A 19,640-nucleotide genomic window follows, 5' to 3' on the forward strand; every position below is an offset into this window, starting at 1 on the left:
TTACATCGCTTATCAACAATTGTGTGTCGTCATTACAAATACCGAGACTGGCGAAAAGCCCACATAATTGCACTTTTGAAGCCGGGCAAAGATCCTGATGACCCCAAAAGCTATAGACCCGTCTCCCTACTCTGTCACCTTTTCAAAGTAATGGAAAAAATGGTTCTCAACAGAATAACTGAACACGTTGATGCAAATCTAATCCCTCAACAAGCAGGATTCCGACCCGGGAAGTCCTGCTGAGCGCAGATTTTAATGCGGAGCAACCCAAGACGAGACCCATCTCTTGTCCTGTCCCAATCTACCAGAACCGTGCACTTTAGAGGACCTGCAAACGCCAAAGAAGTGGCCGTGGCCACCTACTGGAGACAAAAGATCTGAAAATATGGTGATCCGGACACGGAAAGTAAGTAAGTAATATTTTAATATTAATGCATCAATATTTTGCGTCACAGATAAGCTGGGTAGTGATGCATTGAACATCTTCGTCTCGTAATCTAGGTAAGGTCCAAGGTCTCAACAGGGTGAGTATATGACCCAATCAACTAATTCGCGAATCCCAGTTCTATAATCTCATGTTATAGTCACAAGTTAGCTCTGATAATGATTGGAGACTGCTTGGTCGTCTCCGAGCATGATCAGAAAAAAACTCGGACTCGAAACCTAAATCAGTTTTAGGCTCGAAACTTAATTTTATCACATCGGAGCAAAATTTCCGTCCATATTTCGAAGTGAAATTCGTCCAGAGAAAATGTAGAAATATGTACTTGGTCGAGTAACTAGTCAATTTTCAAAGGCTGGGGACTTGGGGAGCCCTTTATTAACAGTCTATCTAAAGCTGTGTCCACACATAGTCGACCCCGTCGGTCGACGTCTTCACCTCGTCGATCGACGCGGTCGACTATGCTTGGACACACCTTAATGGTCACATTTACCTCCAATGTAGTGGTGGCCGGTGCTGTCAAACAGTCGCTCACATCTCCCGCCGTGTCTATATAATTATTTATACATCGGATCCGTTCAGCTAGCGCCGTCAAAGGTTGTGAACCCAGGACTTGGATCATCTGGTTACACTGACGGGGAGCCCAGGATTCCGAGTGAGGAATGGTGGTGAATAATTGCACCTCGAGAAGTACATCCGCGTACGGAGTGACTGATAGGACTTTGGGGCTACGACGGTGGTTGACCTGAGGCGAGCAAAATGGAAATTTTAGGTGTACATGAAAAGAAAACTGATTAGCCTAAGGCCAGCCAGCCACTCACTACCAGGTAGACCTGATCAGGTGTCATGTATGCCTGATATAGTCAGTTCTTTCTGATAGTGTGTGTCCTCATCAGGTATCAGGTAGACCTGACATTCGGACCTTTTCAGTCGTACCTGCCTGGTCTACCTGATAGTGTGTGTGTGCTTATCAGGTATCAGGTAGACCTGTCAGGTCTACCTGATGGTGAATGACTGGCCTAAGAAATGAATAGAAAACAAAGGAAAATTTAGGTGTGTATGAAAAGAAAAACATTGTTGGAATTCGAATCCACGTTAACTTGTTAGTTGCTATCACGTCTGCCTTGTAAGCGCTAGGTCGCGGGTTCGATTCCCGCCCGAGGCGGATTTTATCCTGAACGTATAATGTTCGTTTCTCCTATCCTGTCTTCCTTCTCTCTTCGATTTCGGAACGATAATACCTTAGCAGTTATAGTTCCCTCTATCAAACCTCTTGAAAAAAATCCAACTTTCAACTCTTAATTTGAGAACTTTGAAATTTTAAATACCTGGCTTCAGTGAAGACCACCGTATGTTCACAGCTACCGAGATGTTGATAGACGTACGGGTAATTCAGTCTAACTTTCAGATCTTTGAAACAGGTGTTACTCATTTGATAGGTTTCACCCAGATCAAGCTTCTTCCTTTTGGCCCAAGCTTTGACAATTTTACTGTAGTCCTTCTCACCATGGACGTAGAAACTATTGCCCAAATAGAACATAGAAGATGTGATAACGTCCTGAAAACAGAAACGGGTTCATGTAGAAACACACTACCATCACGTCACGTGAGTTCATGGGGATTCAGAAAGATATAGTTCATAATTTCCCATAATATTGTAGGTAATTGCGTTCAGGACACGTGAGTTCATGGGGATTCAGAAAGATATAGTTCATAATTTCCCATAATATTGTAGGTAATTGCGTTCAGGACAGCCACATTCTGGCCCCAGTCTGACTGGACGAAGCTTATATCTTTCTTTCTTCGTTGCTGGATTTTTATGTTTAATACTCAGATAGGAAAGGAAAAAAATCGAGAGATTAGAAGATGAGAAGAAAGGAGAGAGTTTCAAGCTTTCAAATGCTTGTTAGGTATGTAATTTTTTTCAAGTAATTATTAGGTAAAACTACTTACATTCATGTAGTCTTCATACTTCAAGAAGTTAGACATCTTCAGTCGAAGTCGGTTGTATTGATCTTTCTGAGCTTTATTTGTTCTCCTGAAAACGGACTTGACACATTCTGATTGAAATTCATACCTCCGATTAGTCACAAAGGATTTTTGTAGATTTGCCACATCAAGGGAAGGTGTTTCTAATTTTGGAAACATTGAATATAAACTAACAGCATTTGAACTTTTTAGACATTTTCTGAAAAACAAAGAGAAATAGGTAAAAGTAAATAAGAAAAGAAAAAAAAATCTTCCACTATTCCTGATTTATTTTGTGATTAATTTGGTTCACATAAAAGTGTAGAAGTACCACACTGAGCACTTCTTGCAATAAAAAAAAAAAAAAAAATAAATAAATAAATAAATAAAAAAAAAACAATGGTCTGATTTGTAATTTGAGGGTAAGATAGGTACTACCTACCCTGAGAAAAAATTAACTAATCTAATTGTATGGAGTTATGTATGAAATAAAACTGACCAATCTTGGATTACCTGTACCTAGAAGTATTTTGTACATTGTCCTTGTTAGAACTTAACTTACTTTTTCTTCTCCAAAAAGGCATTTTCTTCTTCTTGATTGTTCAGGTTTAGTTTCTTCTTGGAATCATCATTATCTTCTTTCAGGATCTCATTTAAAATTGACTTGCATTCATTGAAGTAAGAACCAATTTGGATTTCTTCTTCAGATGCCCAGTTTGAGTTCTCTTGAAAGTAGATGTGCTCCATAGTTCAACTCTTGGTTCAAACCAATTTATTTGTCTGAAATTCTGAAAGCCCAAAGCAACCCAAATGAATTTATTTCATTTAGATATCAATGAGAGAGAGAGAGAGAGAGAGAGAGAGAGAGAGAGAGAGAGAGAGAGAGAGAGAGAGAGAGAGAGAGAGAGAGAAAGCTCTGCTTCAAAGAATTTGAGATTTGATTTGATTTGATTTGAGTGAGTTGAATGTGAAAGGTTAACATTTAAAACTTACTTCTACTGTTCATTTCTATTTCTATGTTCTAACCACAAAGAATTTGAGATTTGATTTGATTTGAGTGAGTTGAATGTGAAAGGTTAACATTTAAAACTTACTTCTACTGTTCATTTCTATTTCTATGTTCTAACCAACCTCAGTGGTGCAGTGGTTAGGACGGAGGACTTTGAAGCTGGAGGTTGGTAGTTCGAGTCCAGGTCAAGCTATAAAATTTAGCGTAGTATATTGAGCGGGGAACAACATTTGTTACAAGCGTTTATGCTTAACACAATTGAAATTTCTATTTCCAGGTTCTACTGGTAACGAGCAAGCGTTATTCATGCGGCTTCATCTACTCCAAGGCATAGTGGCATATCATCAAAGCAAAATACCATGTATTTCATGGGTTTAACATGGTACAAGGTACAATACATAATTGTTACAATAGACCTTGCTGCTTAATTATATATAAAAAAAATATCCCAAATTTCAATAACAGCTTACAATAACTACTATTTATAGCCAGCATAGTTAGCTCGTCACTGGTGTGATTCCCTTCCGGGGTGGATTGTATTCTCAATTCTTAACAGATAAGGTTTGTTCTCAGAACTGCTTTCTCCTACAGACCCACACTGTCTTCCTTCTCACTTCTCTTTTGGAATGATGAGACCTCCACTGTTACAATTCCCTATATCGAACCTCAGTAGCTTGAATTTCATTTTGGCTTTGAGCCATAACTCTGTAAACCAATTCTTGTGTCCAACTTATTTTAAGTACATGGTGATCTATATTTTGGTGACAAACTGCTTACTTTATTACATTTACCTCAAATAGCCTAAATGGGTCCGGGGAAAGACAGCAGCATGCGATTGCCAAAAGTCCATCCAACAGAATACCAACTACGCTTGACGTTGCTTAACTTTACTGATTTTTATCCCACCAAAAAAAAAGAAATATTTTTAAAATTTTAAAATTTCCCGCTCGCTGTAAAATCGACAACACAACGGTAGAAATCGCGAAGGTTTTGTACAGTGTTGCATTTTTGAGAGGTTTTTTTTTGTAGAATTCGTGAAGGGAAGGAAAACTTAAAAAAAAATCCAAATGTAAAATTGTAAAAGTCCAAACTGCAAATACCTACCAAAAAATTGAAGTTATTTTCTTATCAACTTACAGTATGTTTTAAGATTTTTTTTTCTCTTAACTCAAGTGAATAGAAAATCTGAAAATGACCCAGACATCAGTAGCTGATGAAATTCTGCTGGATCTGATACATGCAGAAATTGTTTCATATGCAAGCCACTCTGATTCAAATGAGAAGAAGGTATGTTTATTGACTCCGGTCTGTGGTCGGTTTAATGGGGGTTTTACATCAATTTATCTTCTCACTACAGTGGTTTCACCCTCAACACTACCTACCTCCTCACATTTACATCACCCAGCCTGAGTGATTCTCTTTAGAGCCAGTAACATAACAAAGGCTCAAGTCTACTGAAATGTGTGTTCTTTATGTTACAGGATACAGATTATTCCAAAATAGAATTGATGGAGGTCTACCTGATAGTGTGTGTGTGCTTATCAGGTGTCAGGTATACCTGTCAGGTCTACCTGATGGTGAATGACTGACCTAAGAAATGAATAGAAAACAAAGGAAAATTTAGGTGTGTATGAAAAGAAAAACATTGTTGGAATTCGAATCCACGCTCTCCCGCTCACCAGCTATGAGCCTTAACCATTACGCTACCTAGACAGGATCTAGTAACAAAGTCATTAACATATGGAAGGTCAAAATATTTCTCAATTCCAAGTTAAAATCATCACATTGCTCCAGCGGCTACAACACAAAAAACTCTACCATTCATATAATTATGGACTTGGTTTGGCAGCGGTTCAAAAATATACCTCCTAAAAGAAAGAAAAAAACGCAACGTATAGGTATTCTATACTTGATCCCCGACATAAAAATCTCACGAAAATAAACAAAAGTTGACGGGAATACAGATTTAGCACGATTTTTTTCCCTTCTACCTATTTCTCGAGAATTATACTTATCAGTGGTATAAGTTATCAGAGTTGAATGAGTTCACAGTGTATATGTTAATATTTCTCTCTTCAGTGTTTGTTGTTTCCTATTACAAACATTTGTAAATAAATAATGGTGAAAATTAATGACTATAATATTTACGGTTGTTTCCAGAGGATTTAATTGACAATATTACCTGTTTCGTCTAGTTAATTTTGGGACACCTAATCCATAATCAAGTATACTGTCATTTTAATTTTAAAACTTTAAATTCATACAAACAAATCGACAAATCATTACCCACATTACGAGTAAACAAAACTTTTATATAGGTCTTTTTGCTTTCAAGGCCTTCCATTTTGTCTAAGAATGACATAGCATTTGAACTGTTCACATTGGCCTAAGTAACTAACAATGACTGTGTTCCAAAATTCCTTTCTTCCGAGTGAATTATACAGTTCTTAGAGCCAATACTGTATATCACAAGAGAGGCCTTGAAGCCTTTTTATTAATATTTTGCTGTAATTCCACAGATAAAATTTTTACTTAAATATAAGAACTTGTGTCTTTGTTTCAGGTTAACCAAAGACTGGACCAGATTTAAAGATGAATTAGATACAATGAAATTTATATGCACAGAGTTATGGATTGCTATTTACAAGAAACAAATAGATAACCTTAGGACAAACTATCAAGGCACTTATCTATTGCAAGACAATTCATTCAGATTTCTGAGTAAAATGTCCACTGGGAGTCAGTACTTGGAGTCTGCAGGAAAGGTAAACTTGATGATATACAGAACTTTCAAACTTGTCATTGTATGTAAATTTAAAAGCATACTGTAGAGTCCCTAGACCAAACCTTACTAACTCCAGTGAGTATCACAAAAAGAATATGAAATTCTTGAAGGGTGCTTGAAGTACATTTGAACATGTCTTTGAAATGTTATTCAGAATTCAAAATATAAGAACACATTTAATTTTTATTAAATTCTTCCTTTTATAAATTGCAACAAAATGTAGTTTAATAGATACAGTATTTTCAGTTTGAGATTTCTTGCTTTACTCATGCAACTTTTAATGATATCAGAATGTACCATAAATAAATAAAATAAACTCTGTCTTGTTTTCAGTATGTTATCTTCACCTGTGGTCTGATCAGGGGTGCCCTCTCTAATTTGGGAATCAATGCAATAGTGAGCACTGAGATCAACACTATGCCTGTGGTCAAGTTTCATATTCAAGTGCCTCAACCCCATAACTAAAGACATCAAAAAGGGTTGAGTGAAAACATGCCTTCAGGCACACTCCATTTGTCAAGGTTCCAGGCTTACCTTGCCCTTGTGCTCAATTCAATAATAATAATAAAAACATTTATCCCCAGGAATATTTCTAACCAGTGACAATAGCATGTTGAATGCACCAGTTCTAGTGGATCACTGAAGTTAAGCAATGCTGAGCATGGTTGGTGCCCAGACAGGTGAACAGCTAGGACATGGGCTGTTGGTTATTTTTCAGGATGCTCTGAGCCTTTTAAGGGCATAAATCCCAGTGAAAAAGGGAAGAAGGCTTTAGCTGCCTCTCCCATGTAAAAAAAGTCTTTCATTCCTATGCATTCAACATGATCACCTATGACTGTGAAATTATTTTAACTTGAAGGCAGGAGGTTTTGGTTCTCCTTATACTTTATCTATGATCTAATATGTATTTGCTAGTTATTTTATAGTGTACATAAATAAATAAAATTATTGTAAATATTAAATATAAAATACCTACCCACATAATTACCTATTTAATTAAAGATATCATCCTTCTCTCTAATAATCCTCTGTAGCAGGCACTTGACTTCTACTTTAGGCCAGGGTCTCAAAGACAGCCTTGGGACTTGTTAATAAACGAGAGGAAATACCTTTCAGGCAGTTTGATGGGATTGGTTTGAAACTTTGATTGCATTTGATTCCCAAATTATTGAACTCAAGTGTAGAGTGACCACTAGGTCAAGTTATTACTAGAGGCATTCTCTACCACCTACCACTCGACCCTTGAAGTTCTATACATGATAAAAATGCCTTAGCTAGGTTAGAACCCACAACTCTCCAGTTTACCAGTCATTCGCCTCCTCGACCACAACCACCCGGTATGGTAACACATCACCACCGTGCATCGTGTGAAATCGCCTTTATTTTTTTTCTGTGCGAAGTGCGACTGCGTGCGATTTTTCTCTGTTGTGTTTATCAAGGAAAAATGAAAAAATCATGAGCAAAAAATGCAGTGAGCACTAGCACAAACCAAAACCATGGAATCCCTGTACGGAAAATGTTACGATTCTCTTCAGGAAAAATTGGAAAAAGAAAAGGAAAACCTCAAACATGTCGAGGAAAACATAAAGAAAATAATAGGCCGGAATGTGGTGGACTCAGGGAGACAAGTTCGGTAAGAAAACACCTTGTATTTACAAAGATATCATCTGATGTTTGAGGGGCATATTCTAGGATGGGCAAGGAAAATTAATTCACACTTTTAAGACCAAAAGCTTATTATTATTTAGCCGAAGTACTATAGAATTATTCATTAAGGGTTAGGCTGAACAGCCTTGGTTTGATCAGCAAATAAAACATGCACAGAAATATGACTAAGCTCTGGAACAAACCTTTGACCAGAGAAAACACTCCGTTAGCTTTAGTCCTGAACTACTAATCCTCACAGGGTGAAAAAGGGTAGAATTTGAGCATTGGGCCTCAGGAGTAGCCTCAAAATATTCTATCAGAATAGCCATCTATTGGTGTGAATAATTTGGTTTCTTTTTCAGTATTGGTCAGAAGAGGAATTCAAATTTCCTTGAACCTCCACCAGTAACCAACTCCAATGCAGACCTCTGGAAGTCAGCACTGGACACACCAGGCAGAAAGCCATGGGGTAGAGCTGACAAAGTTCCCTCATTGGACAGGACAGAGAGGAGACATAGAGCATCTGATGATTTTGACCCGAGAGAATCCAGAGGTGGACCTCCTGCTAAAAGAAAAAGTACAAATAGTTTTGATCAGCCAAAAACTGTGTTCAGTAGGTAAGGAAAAGCATTAAATTGATTTTTTTTTTTTATAAGGATCTACCATCACTGTATTGCTGTTGCTGCCAAGTATTTCAGTGATGGTCATCCATCCAGATACCAACTATACTCAACATTGCTTAACTTCAGTGATCCATTATTAACTGGTGCTTTAACTAGGCTATTTCCATTAAAATAATTGACTTGGACTAAAATTATTGAACAGACTAGCATTGTAGTGATAGTATTTTTTTTTTTTATTATTATTATTTTTTTTTTTTTCAATTACCTAACTCCATACACTTGGGAAACCACTCAGATGCTTAGGTGAAGGGGCAAACAGCTCTAAAGGATGGGTTGAGCTTCTACAAAGGCCTTGGTAAGTCAACCCATGATAAATGTACTGACAAACTTATTTTGGATCATTTTTCAGGTTGTCAGGACCTGTAAGGGACCCAGATACAGATACTACCAACAATTATTCTGCCCGTAGAGTAAGCTTACCATTATTATTTTTATATTATTTTGCATCATATTTAATTAATCTAACATCATAATAATTACTGTTTTTTATTTAGGTATTGCTAACCTTGAGCCTATAAAAACCTTATAACAAACAGTCTGATATAAATCTGACATCAAAAAATTTGATTTGGTGGAGGTGTAATGGTTAAGACACTCCTCTGGCATAGAGAATGGCATACTGGACTAAAGTACTCTCTGTTTAACGTCCCCTAGCCAGACAACTACCTACGGGTATACAGAGTTAGCATCTGACTCATTCACTGAGTAGTCTTCTGAAGGAGAGGTTTCCTACATGGTCAGTTTGTCACGTTGGAATGTTGTTCACGTATTTGGCTTAATAGGTACGGGTACGAGGGTTCGAATCCTTGAATTTTCATAATTTATTATTATCAGATTATGTAGTTTCTGCTTAAAGGGTAACATTCATGCAATACAATTTTGCGGAAAAAAAACCTTTTTAGGTGAAGTCTTGGCAAGAGCATCCATATGAGAGGTACAGCAGTTTCTCTCACGATTTTTTCTCCTATGACGATTTTCTTTTACCAAATTTGGATGAACCCAGGCTGCCCAGACTAAATTGTATTTCATGAATGCCGCCACGTTTTATAAAATACTTACTGGCTTTTTTTATTATTTCAATACTGTTTTATGATAATTTCCATGTGGCAATAATCCTTGTAAAAAAATAACCAACATAAATTCAATTCCCTAAATTGTGGTCAAATTCTCAAATTATATTGAGGATAAAATTCCAAACCTCGGCTGGGATTGAACCCACGCCCTCCTGTTTATGGCATACTTGACTAAAGTAAAAATTTAACCCAGCAATAATGGCTTATTGCTGGGTTAAAGGGGCTTTCAAATCCTATTCAAGCAATATAAAAAAGTACTATTACTTCACTAACCAATAAGCAAACAATTTCTTTCTTGTCTTCAGCATACTCTGTCGTCTCAGATAATTGTCACTCCTGTAGAAATACCATCTCGGGACTAAAGTAAAAATTTAACCCAGCAATAATGACTTATTGCTGGGTTAAAGGGGCTTTTAAATCCTATTCAAGCAATATAAAAAAGTACTATTACTTTACTAACCAATAAGCAAACAATTTCTTTCTTGTCTTCAGCATACTCTGTCGTCTCAGATAATTGTCACTCCTGTAGAAATACCATCTCGTTCTGAAGCCTTGGCAGTACAGAGGAAGGATCCCAATAATAAAGAAAGGTTTGTAATATTTAAACATTGTTTCAATTGGGTCAATTGGTTGTTTGCAAGAAAAGGCATTCTATATGTAGCTGAGTGGAAGACTATGGAAAGCAGAATTTTATAACCACATGGTAACCCAAATAATAATCTACCTATCAATAAACCACATGGAAATCCTTGAAATCAAGTGCAAGTGCTGGTTAATATGGACATGAAAATATTGAAGATGATGATGGTGATGAACCTCTTTGAACACTAACCTAATGAGAAACTTACCCATAGGTTACTATTGTCAATAAACCTCAGTACTAAAAGTTTTTTTTTTTTTTTTCTTGCAGAAACAAGCGAATGTTTGGAGCTCTTCTTGGAACTCTGAGAAAATTCAAACAAGATGAAACCAAGTTGAAAGATAGAGTAAGTTATTATTACCATAGGCTCCAATAAATGTTAAGCAGTGTCTACTCCATGGTTAGTCAACATTGCCTGAACCACATCCACATTCCACCAAATCCTTTGATCTTACCTACTTGATATGATTCCAGTCAATATAGAGTAGACAGGTGGCAAAAAAAGAAAATGGGACTCAAATCCCAGCCCTTTAGATTACGAGTCCAACCTCTGATGAGGCATTTTGACTTAATTGAAGGTTCATTTTTACTTAGTTATTTTCCAGGAAAAATTACCCAATAGTCAACTCTGAGCTTTAGAAAACAACAACTTATTTATTTCAACCATTTTATCACCTTCCTCACTTTTCAAACAGGAAAACAAGAAAGCTCTCATTGAAGTTCATTTTTACTTAGTTATTTTCCAGGAAAAATTACCCAATAGTCAACTCCGAGCTTTAGAAAACAACAACTTATTTATTTCAACCATTTTATCACCTTCCTCACTTTTCAAACAGGAAAACAAGAAAGCTCTCATTGAGAAAAAACTTGAGGAGGCTGCCATCAAGGAAAAACAACAACTGAGACACGAGCGAGAATCTCTGTTCAAAGAGAGGAAACTCAAGTACATCGAAATTCGAAACATAGAGCTCAAGCTGGCGCGAATCAAAGAGCAAGAGGAATGGGAAGCTACACAGCGCCCCCTGGTGAACTTTATTCGAACTAAAACCTCACCACATATCTTCTACCTGCCCAAAGTTCTCAATGGTGACACAAAGAAGTTACTAGCCAACACGAAGGCGTATATTACCAGTAAGTTATTTTTCTTGAGGATTTTTTTTAGATCGTATCTCGGTTCCGCTTTTGCACTACTTCAAGGCACATTCTTTTACATCCATGCCTATCCAAGAACGGAAAAGTCTGGTAAGAAAATTTCCACCCTGGTCGGGATTCGAACCCAGCAGCTCCGGGTTGACTGTCAGTGCTCTTGACCACATAACAGAGGTGTTATCCTAGATTTCTCTTCTTCTGAAGGCATTATTTCTCTTTTTAGCCCTTCTCTTTAAAAATAAAATGTGTAATTTATATGCAGAAGTTAAAACTAGGTTGTGGCGCTTGTACCTAGTTAGGTACCTACCTGCATATACAAAATCATGGCAGTTTTTTTTTTTTTTTTTTTTTTTTAATACCCACTAACGAAGCAAATAATAAAAATACCCTTTAAACTAAGGAAGAATACCGAGGAGGACGTGAAACCAAAAATCGATAAAAAGAAAAAAATATCTTCTCAACATGCTGTATATAACTTATTTGTTTTTGACAGATATGATCGAGGAGAAGAACAAGCTGGTAGAGAAGCAAGTGGAAGAGATATTGAAGCAAGGACTGGATGGACATGATATGGATATGCATGAGGAGGATGTGGATCAAGATTTAGAGGACGCTTATAATCAAGGTGGTAAGTTGTAGACAACAATTAATGGCCAGGACCACAATTTGCATTTAAACTGGGTTTAATTTAACTCTAGGGTCAAGCAAATTGCAATCTTTTTGAAGTTAAATCAAGTTTAAACCCAGATTGTGGTCCTGATCATGAAAAGGTTAATTATTTATATTTAACATTTTTTAGCTGTGTCAAGTAAATGGAAATTCTTTTCACTAATGTTGTTCCTCAATGTATGCTCTATGCTAAATTTTATAAATTGGACTCGAACTGTTAACTTCCAGATCCCTAGTCGACGAGTTAATTTCTAAATTACTGAAGTTGGTGTTTTATTTGTCTTAGTTTCTCTTTAATTTAGATACAGCACACCTGGCACTAATTTCTCTTCCTTTCTCCCCCGCAGGTAAACTCAGGGAACCCGCCAGTCACGTGGAAGACAATACGGGACGTGACGAGTTTGGTCGTGACACTTCACGACGTGATGGCGTGGAAAAACAAACTCACGTACTCACCTCCAACGATACACCCAACTCACGTGACAAGAAACACAAGTCACGCGTACAAATCAAACAAGAAAAAGTCGACAGTAAGAAACGAAAACTAGCGAAGAATGGCGAAGAGGAACGGAAACTAGCGAAGAATGGCGAGGAGGAACGGAAACTAACGAAGAATAACGAAGAGGACGTGAAACCGAAAATCGACAAAAAGAAAAAGCACAGTTCTTCCTCTTCTTCTTCGTCTTCTAGTAGCTCGTCCAGTGAGGAAATAACGGAGGAAGAAGATTCCGAGCATTATGATGAACACAAGGAGATTAAAAAGGAGAAAGTGGATCGGAAAGTTAAAGAGGAGAAAGGCGAGAAACGAGGTGAAAAGGAATCCGCTGTGTCTCGTGATGATAAACTCAGCAATGGTAAAGAGTCCCAAAACAAAAACTCTGAAGAAGTAGGGGCTAATCACACGAACGAGGTCCCTATAAGTGAGGTGGGCAGTTCATATTCTACCACTGGAGAGACTGCCACGGAGCCAGTAGATTTGAACAGCATTAGTTTGCCCGGGGAATGAAATGAACTGCCCGGCCTGACTGCCGGGCTTACTGTTAGGATACCCTTGTATATTCTACACGGTAGTGCCAGTGGTCCGACCCCTGTCAGTAAATCCTAGAGGCTCAGAGAATCAGACCTGTGAGTGCTCTGTATTTTATTTATTTAAATTGCCCTGCCGTGGAAGCTAGCAGTGATATTGTAGGAAAATATTGGGACGCGCGTAGGAAAATGGCCTAATAGCCAATTCCTTTGCATTTGTAAATAAAAACATAAATTTACCCTTTGTCCATACATAGACTAGAGATTTGTAAAGAGTGAGTTGTACATATGAACTACTCTTTTCAGTGGACTACTGAGTCAAGGAGTCAGATCTTGAAGCATGCTTCTTTGACTGCCTATGGGTGTAGGGAGTGCTGTGTCCACACATAGTCGATCGACGAGGTGAATCTATGTTGTTGAGGTAGCGTACAGTTTCGGTCGACGTCGACCGACGGGGTCGACTGTGTGTGGACACACAGCTTTTGGATCTCACTCAGAACTGGTCTTTTCACAGGTCTACTCAGTCAATGAGTCAGGTCCTAAAACATGCAACTCACTCTTCAGCTCCCTATGTTGTTGTTGTTGTTGCGGCCCTTTGGCAGTTTATTGTTAAGAAAAAATATCTTTAAAGATCCACCTAATATAGTTAGAAAGCTTTAATAGTGGTAGGGCTATTATGTCGACCTTCCCCTTTGTGTGCTTTGTACCAATAGAATTTTTTTTTTTTTTCAGCAATTTCATTGAAACCGTTGGAAATAAACATTGTCCAAGATAGGTTAAATACCTATCAGGTACCTACACAATATGTATTTTATGTTAGCAAGCTACTAAAGTTCTCCTTAAGTTCCGAATGGGAGTTGCGAAACAGAGGGTTAGAAGCATTGCAGTGGAAGAATTAAGTGCCTACTTAAAAATAAAATAAAACAAACTGTAAATCGTTAAATATAAAAAATAAATATGGGGAAAGGAGAGAAAAAAAAAGTCGGTTTCCTGCTTATAATTAATTTGTGAACAAGAGTGACTTGTGAGATGCAGTTTGAAATGTATGCACGTATCCTGTTCAGTGTTCCAAGTCCTTGGTTAGAAGAGATGATAATAAAGATCTAAAAAATTACCTTTTTTTTAATACGTTTGATAGAGGGAATTGTAACTGCTAAGGTCTTATCCTCCCGAAGTCGAAGAGAGTAGGAAGACAGGATAAGATCAAGTCCTTGGTTAGAAGAGATGATAATAAAGATCTAAAAAAATAGCTTTTTTTTAATACGTTTGATAGAGGGAATTGTAACTGCTAAGGTCTTATCCTCCCGAAGTCGAAGAGAGTAGGAAGACAGGATAAGAGAAAGCCAGCCGTTCCGAGACCGAACATTATCCGTTCAGGATAAAATCCGTCCCGGGCGGGAATCGAACCCGCGGCCTAGCGCTTACAAGGTAGACGCGCTACCAACCAAGCTATGTAACTAGGCTGGTAAGAGGAGGGGAGGTAAATTAGATGGTCCTAACCTAAAGTCGACTTTGTTTGTTAATCTAAGATCTGAAGAGTCTAAAATGAGAGCATACCTACACTTCCACACATAGGAACATAAATATACGGGGTTGTCCAGAAGGGGACCAAAAAGCTTCCTATGTCACACTTCAGCGTAAGCACCTCGTAGCAACCGCTTTTTTCTCGACTACCCGGTAAATGAGTGTGCCCTCTGATCCTCCATTTTTAATTATTTTATTTTGTACCTACCTACCTACCTACCCATCTCGTAGCTACTTCGTCAGAATACATTTTGTCGAAAGGTTTTTTTTTTTGGGGGGGGGGGGGGCAGACTTTTAAACTGTTAATCCTCCATAAAATTAGTCTCCTATGCTATAGATATAGGTAGTCTTTGCTAATAAAGTTAGATAGAGATACTTTAATGACAAGAAAAGATAATTCTATGGGTCTACTTCGTGATTGGGCTTAACAATCACGTACATGTAGGTATATCTCAAAATGTTAGTCAGTACAGCTATATCAAGTTGATTATTTTCCGAGGAACTCTGCAAGCGAAAGGTACGGACTGTAGGTGTGAAGAGAGGTAAAAACTCATTGATAAACTTTCAAGTGAACTTTCGTATCAAAACAAAAACAAATAGATGGGCTCGGAGTCGGCGTTTCCTTTGCAATTCATAATAAGTATTACCTAAGTAGTAGGTACTTTCTCTTTTTTTCTCTCTCGTTATTATTTTTTATTATTAAATCAGTTTTTTTTTTTTCCCCTGATATATGGAAACTATCTCTTTCCATCATGTAGGCCTCCTAGCCAGCATGGCTTGTGTTGTTATACAGCGTTCTGATTAGGTGATTAGTTGATTAATAGGTACTCGAACAAAGCGTCGGTCCCAGATAAAAGCTAAGTAATCCATACCTATGTTAAGCCCTTTAAGTCCATCCAGCACAACTTGAACTTTTATACCCATACTTGGTATACCCTAAATATTACATGATCTCATCTTATGATATGATAAATGAAAACGTAATTTAAATCGACAAAAAAATTTGCACACCTATTTTGATTGGAAATAGTTCAATAGGTTAGGTTTAGGTAGGTCTGGTGTTCTAGTGTTTAGTTATTAGTCGAGCCCTTTTATCGACACTTGAACTTTTAGACCAGGGTCTATTAAAAAAATTCAAACTTTTAAATCTCCCTTATATACCTACCTATACACCTACAAGAAGCTTTAAACACCTATACCTACCTAATAAAAATAGAAATCGGTATTCAATTAGAAAATCAAATAGCACGACCTTCCCACCTTGATAATTCAAACTTTTAATTCTCCCTTATATACCTACCTATACACCTACACGAAGCTTTAAACACCTATACCTACCTAATAAAAATAGAAATCGGTATTCAATTAGAAAATCAAATAGCACGACCTTCCCACCTTGATATTGGCGGTGCGGCCATTTTCCCTTTGATCTTTCGGTAGGAAAGTTTCAGGTGATAAAATGATATCAAATCAAATGCACTTGCATAAAAGCCGACCTTATCATAGCGGAAAAATTACTTCACTTCCTTTATCATATCGTTGCAAAATAGGTCTACGAGTATTATTCTGGAAAGAAGTAGAGATTTTTTTTTTTTTTTAAGAGGTTTGACAGAGGGAACTGTAACTGCTATGGTCTTATCGTCCCGAAATCGAAGAGAGAAGGAAGACAGGATAGGAGAAACCCAGCCGTTCCGAGAACGAACATTATCCCATCAGCTTAGTTGGTAGGATAAAATCCGCCCGGGCGGATTTTATCCTACCAACTAAGCTAACTAGGCTGGCAAAAAGACCAAGTAAACAACCTAGCCCCCTAGCCAAGGGCCGTAAGTAGGTAGACAATCTGGCTAACTAGGCTGGCTGGGTAGAGATTACATTAGGCGATAAAGTCGCCGTTTGTAATTTCTGATAATTTGTGTGCAATAACGCATAGCAGTTTCCGACGCATCCCTGAGGTTAAGCAGCGTTATGCGTGGTTGATATTTGGACGGGTGACCGTCTGGGACATCATGCGCTACGCGCTATTTCGGCGCGTATTCACGTGACGTGGATTCAATTATTATAATTCAATGTACAGAATTATGTACAAGAAGCTATAATCATTGCGAAATTATTGCCAAGCCTAGGACCATTCAACCCCGACAATACCAGTTGAAAAAAAATTTATTTATTTTATTTATTTATTACACATTTAGCAATTAATTATCAGCCATTAGTGGATTTAAGAAAAAAAGGTTACATATGTTTTAGAAAGTTGTTCCGTTTCAGGAATCTCATCAGGGATGAAATGGAGTCGGGATTGTCTGACAGGATATTAGAAAAGTTTATTCCGACTTCACATACACATGCTTTATGAATATAATCAAAGTTTTGTAGGCAACTCACTGATGTGATAAGTCTTGCCGACAAGAGTGTGATCTTTCAACTTAATACAGTGAAGTTTCTGAGACCGGCCTAGCTAGGGAAATAGTTCAATAGGTTAGGTTTAGGTAGGTCTGGTGGTCTAGTGTTTAGTTATTAGTCGAGCCCTTTTATCGACACTTGAACTTTTAGACCAGGGTCTACCTGCCTCGGTGGCGTAGTGGTCAAGACGCTCGCCTGGTAATCAGGAGGGCGTGGGTTCGATCCCAGCCGAGGTATGGAATTTTGGCCTAGCTAGGCGTTTACCTAGGCCCCTAGAAGCTTGTTGGTAAGGCTTTCCATATTATGTTACAGGCGCGACCTTACGAATGTGCCTTTGAAATCTAGGAAAAAGTGACCTACCAAACTTACCTACCATAATATTTCATAATATTACCGTAATATGCCTAAAATATCCAAGGTTTAAACTTTAAAGGCACGATTTTGTTACGAATATTCCTTTGAAATCTAGGAAAAAAGGAAAGGCGCGACCTTACGAATGTGCCTTTGAAATCTAGGAAAAAGTGACCTACCAAACTTACCTACCATAATATTTTATAATATCATAATATACCGTAATATGCCTAAAATATCCAAGGTTTAAACTTTAAAGGCACGATTTTGTTACGAATATTCCTTTGAAATCTAGGAAAAAAGGAATTTACCAAACTTATCTTTAAATTTAAATCTGATACCTGTTACCTACCATATTCATGCAATATGCCTTACTGATCTCCATTTTTTCTGCATCATATTTATCTTTGACATTTTGAATTGCTTTTTTCTTGGTGATGTATTGTCAACACGCTCGTCTGGTAATCAGGAGGGCTTGGGTTCAATCCCGTCCGAGGCATAGTATTTCGTCCTCGAAGTTTTTTTTTTCCGGCCGGTCGGGACCTTCAATTCGAGAGCGAAAACATTTTTAACCACTGCTTCACAGAGTAGATTGATTGATTAATAAATCAACGAGTAAACGAGTCAACGAGTAAAACCCATGTATACTACTTTCCCTCCGCCTCTGGTGTGGTGTTGTGGTTCTAACGTGTAAAAAGGTTATCAGAGGCGACTACCCGTAGGTATACTTTGATTTTAAACACTATTAGTTCTTACAAGGGTCAAATGGTAACTGGATATCACGGCTTTGTAAACAATAGTACAAACTTTGTTATTCGTACTGCTTCTGGAATGCATGAAAAGGTACCTTGTTAAAATTTGATTTGGTTGCTAAAATGGCTGGATTAAGTTCATGAGATCAGTATATTCATTAGGCGTCTTGTAACATTCCAGTCTTGTTCAACTGAATGTCAAAATGCACATCTATACAACTAGAAACTGAGTTTAACAGTCCAACTAGACTGTGGGTAGTTACTGGACACCAGTGGTGTTTACACAAGCTCAGTAGCGAAACTACTTTTGAGATGAGCCTAGGGAAATTTGAATATAATCACCTACCATTTAGTTGTTCTCGGCATAGAGAGGGTTAAGCGTGGTTATTTTAGTACGGACAGTACGTGTTGCTTTTATCACTGACTTTTTTTACGCCTTATTTCTCCTTAACGAGTGATAAAATCGTTGATTATTCGGTCTTTATTTTTGGAACTTTTATCACTAGGTAGCTAGAGGTAGCTACTTACGACTATGGCCCGATGATTAGTGGAGTCCGATTATCACCGCAGCGCGCTGATTAGCAGCGTCAGACTGTCTGACCGGTTTCAAAAATGAACACATAGAAAGCGAGTCCAAACTCAGTTACGCTGGTAAAATTGTAGCAAAGTAGAACTGCGGTTTGGTAAATCGAAACCCTCATCGGGTATTGGGTACCGTGGGTGTTGAGCACCGTGTACCCAATGTCGCAAAGTCGCTTTCTTTCTTTCATTCATTCCTACCAAACCTTGGACCTCCCTTCCAATGTTCATTCCTTTAGGACTGGTTAGGGACGTTTTTACGATTTGAAAACACAACACCTGATGTGTAACTTTTTATGTCCTTGCTGATTCTTTCTTCGACTGTGTTAAGCATGCTTTTATGTTCTGCATTTCTATGCTAAACGTTGTTGGTATTTCAAAACTCTTGCTCAAAAAATGTAGCACATTGGAGAAAAAAAAACCTTATTCTTATATCCTTTGGCAGTTTATTGTTAAGAAAAAATATCTTTAAAGATCCACCTAATATAGTTAGAAAGCTTTAATAGTGGTAGGGCTATTAAAAAAAAAATTGATATCTGAAAAACTTTTCTGTCGAAATGCTCAAGTTAAAAGTTCACAAAAGCTTCTTTTGTAGGTCAAAGTACATGTGGGTTTGTTTACATTTCAAGTAAAGTACAAAGGAGCAACAAATTACCTACCTAACACTTGACTGATCACTGGACGGACTTTACGGAAATAAATGTTCCAAGGTTTTCCCAATAATTGCACCCAACCCCCTTTTGCAACAAAGTGCCGACAACATACAAAGACTAGAATGACGTCATTATTCAGAAATTGCTAGTTTTTTCCTTTTTTATTCTTGTTATTTATAATTGAAACCTCTGTCGTTATTTTGCATCAATAAGATAAGTCAGTGTTATTATTATGGCCCATATTTTCACGCCCATACAATCGTAAGAACGGCAGACACTACCCATCTATC

General features: G+C 37.6%; 3 protein-coding genes across 4 annotated transcripts; 2 read left to right on the forward strand and 1 right to left on the reverse strand.

Moving 5' to 3' along the window:
- Nucleotides 1-779: 779 nt before the first annotated feature.
- LOC103508363 lies at nucleotides 780-4,318 on the reverse strand. Its single transcript, XM_026822984.1, has 4 exons — nucleotides 4,211-4,318; nucleotides 2,973-3,198; nucleotides 2,396-2,630; nucleotides 780-1,187 (listed from the first exon to the last, which is right to left on the reverse strand). Exons 2-4 carry the CDS (start codon nucleotides 3,155-3,157, stop codon nucleotides 780-782), a joined length of 828 nt encoding a protein of 275 aa, XP_026678785.1. The 5' UTR covers nucleotides 3,158-3,198; nucleotides 4,211-4,318.
- A 165-nt stretch (nucleotides 4,319-4,483) lies between these two features.
- On the forward strand, nucleotides 4,484-7,200 carry LOC103508353 (trafficking protein particle complex subunit 6B). Its single transcript, XM_008472900.3, has 3 exons — nucleotides 4,484-4,716; nucleotides 5,925-6,184; nucleotides 6,538-7,200. Exons 1-3 carry the CDS (start codon nucleotides 4,611-4,613, stop codon nucleotides 6,667-6,669), a joined length of 498 nt encoding a protein of 165 aa, XP_008471122.1. The 5' UTR covers nucleotides 4,484-4,610; the 3' UTR covers nucleotides 6,670-7,200.
- Nucleotides 7,201-7,647: 447 nt separating this feature from the next.
- On the forward strand, nucleotides 7,648-13,518 carry LOC103508354 (pinin). 2 transcript variants are annotated; one of them, XM_017443734.2, is made up of 8 exons: nucleotides 7,648-7,837; nucleotides 8,214-8,468; nucleotides 8,884-8,944; nucleotides 10,100-10,197; nucleotides 10,518-10,593; nucleotides 11,084-11,378; nucleotides 11,890-12,021; nucleotides 12,413-13,518. In XM_017443734.2, exons 1-8 carry the CDS (start codon nucleotides 7,701-7,703, stop codon nucleotides 13,069-13,071), a joined length of 1,713 nt encoding a protein of 570 aa, XP_017299223.1. In that variant the 5' UTR covers nucleotides 7,648-7,700; the 3' UTR covers nucleotides 13,072-13,518. The 2 variants fall into 2 exon arrangements, with proteins under 2 accessions (XP_017299223.1, XP_008471123.1); XM_008472901.3 differs by having other exon boundaries at nucleotides 7,651-7,837; nucleotides 11,890-12,024.
- The last annotated feature ends 6,122 nt before the right edge of the window (nucleotides 13,519-19,640 follow it).

Source organism: Diaphorina citri, unplaced genomic scaffold (genome assembly GCF_000475195.1).
Source record: "Diaphorina citri unplaced genomic scaffold, Diaci psyllid genome assembly version 1.1 scaffold391, whole genome shotgun sequence".
In the NCBI taxonomy this organism is placed as follows: Eukaryota; Metazoa; Arthropoda; class Insecta; order Hemiptera; family Psyllidae; genus Diaphorina; species Diaphorina citri.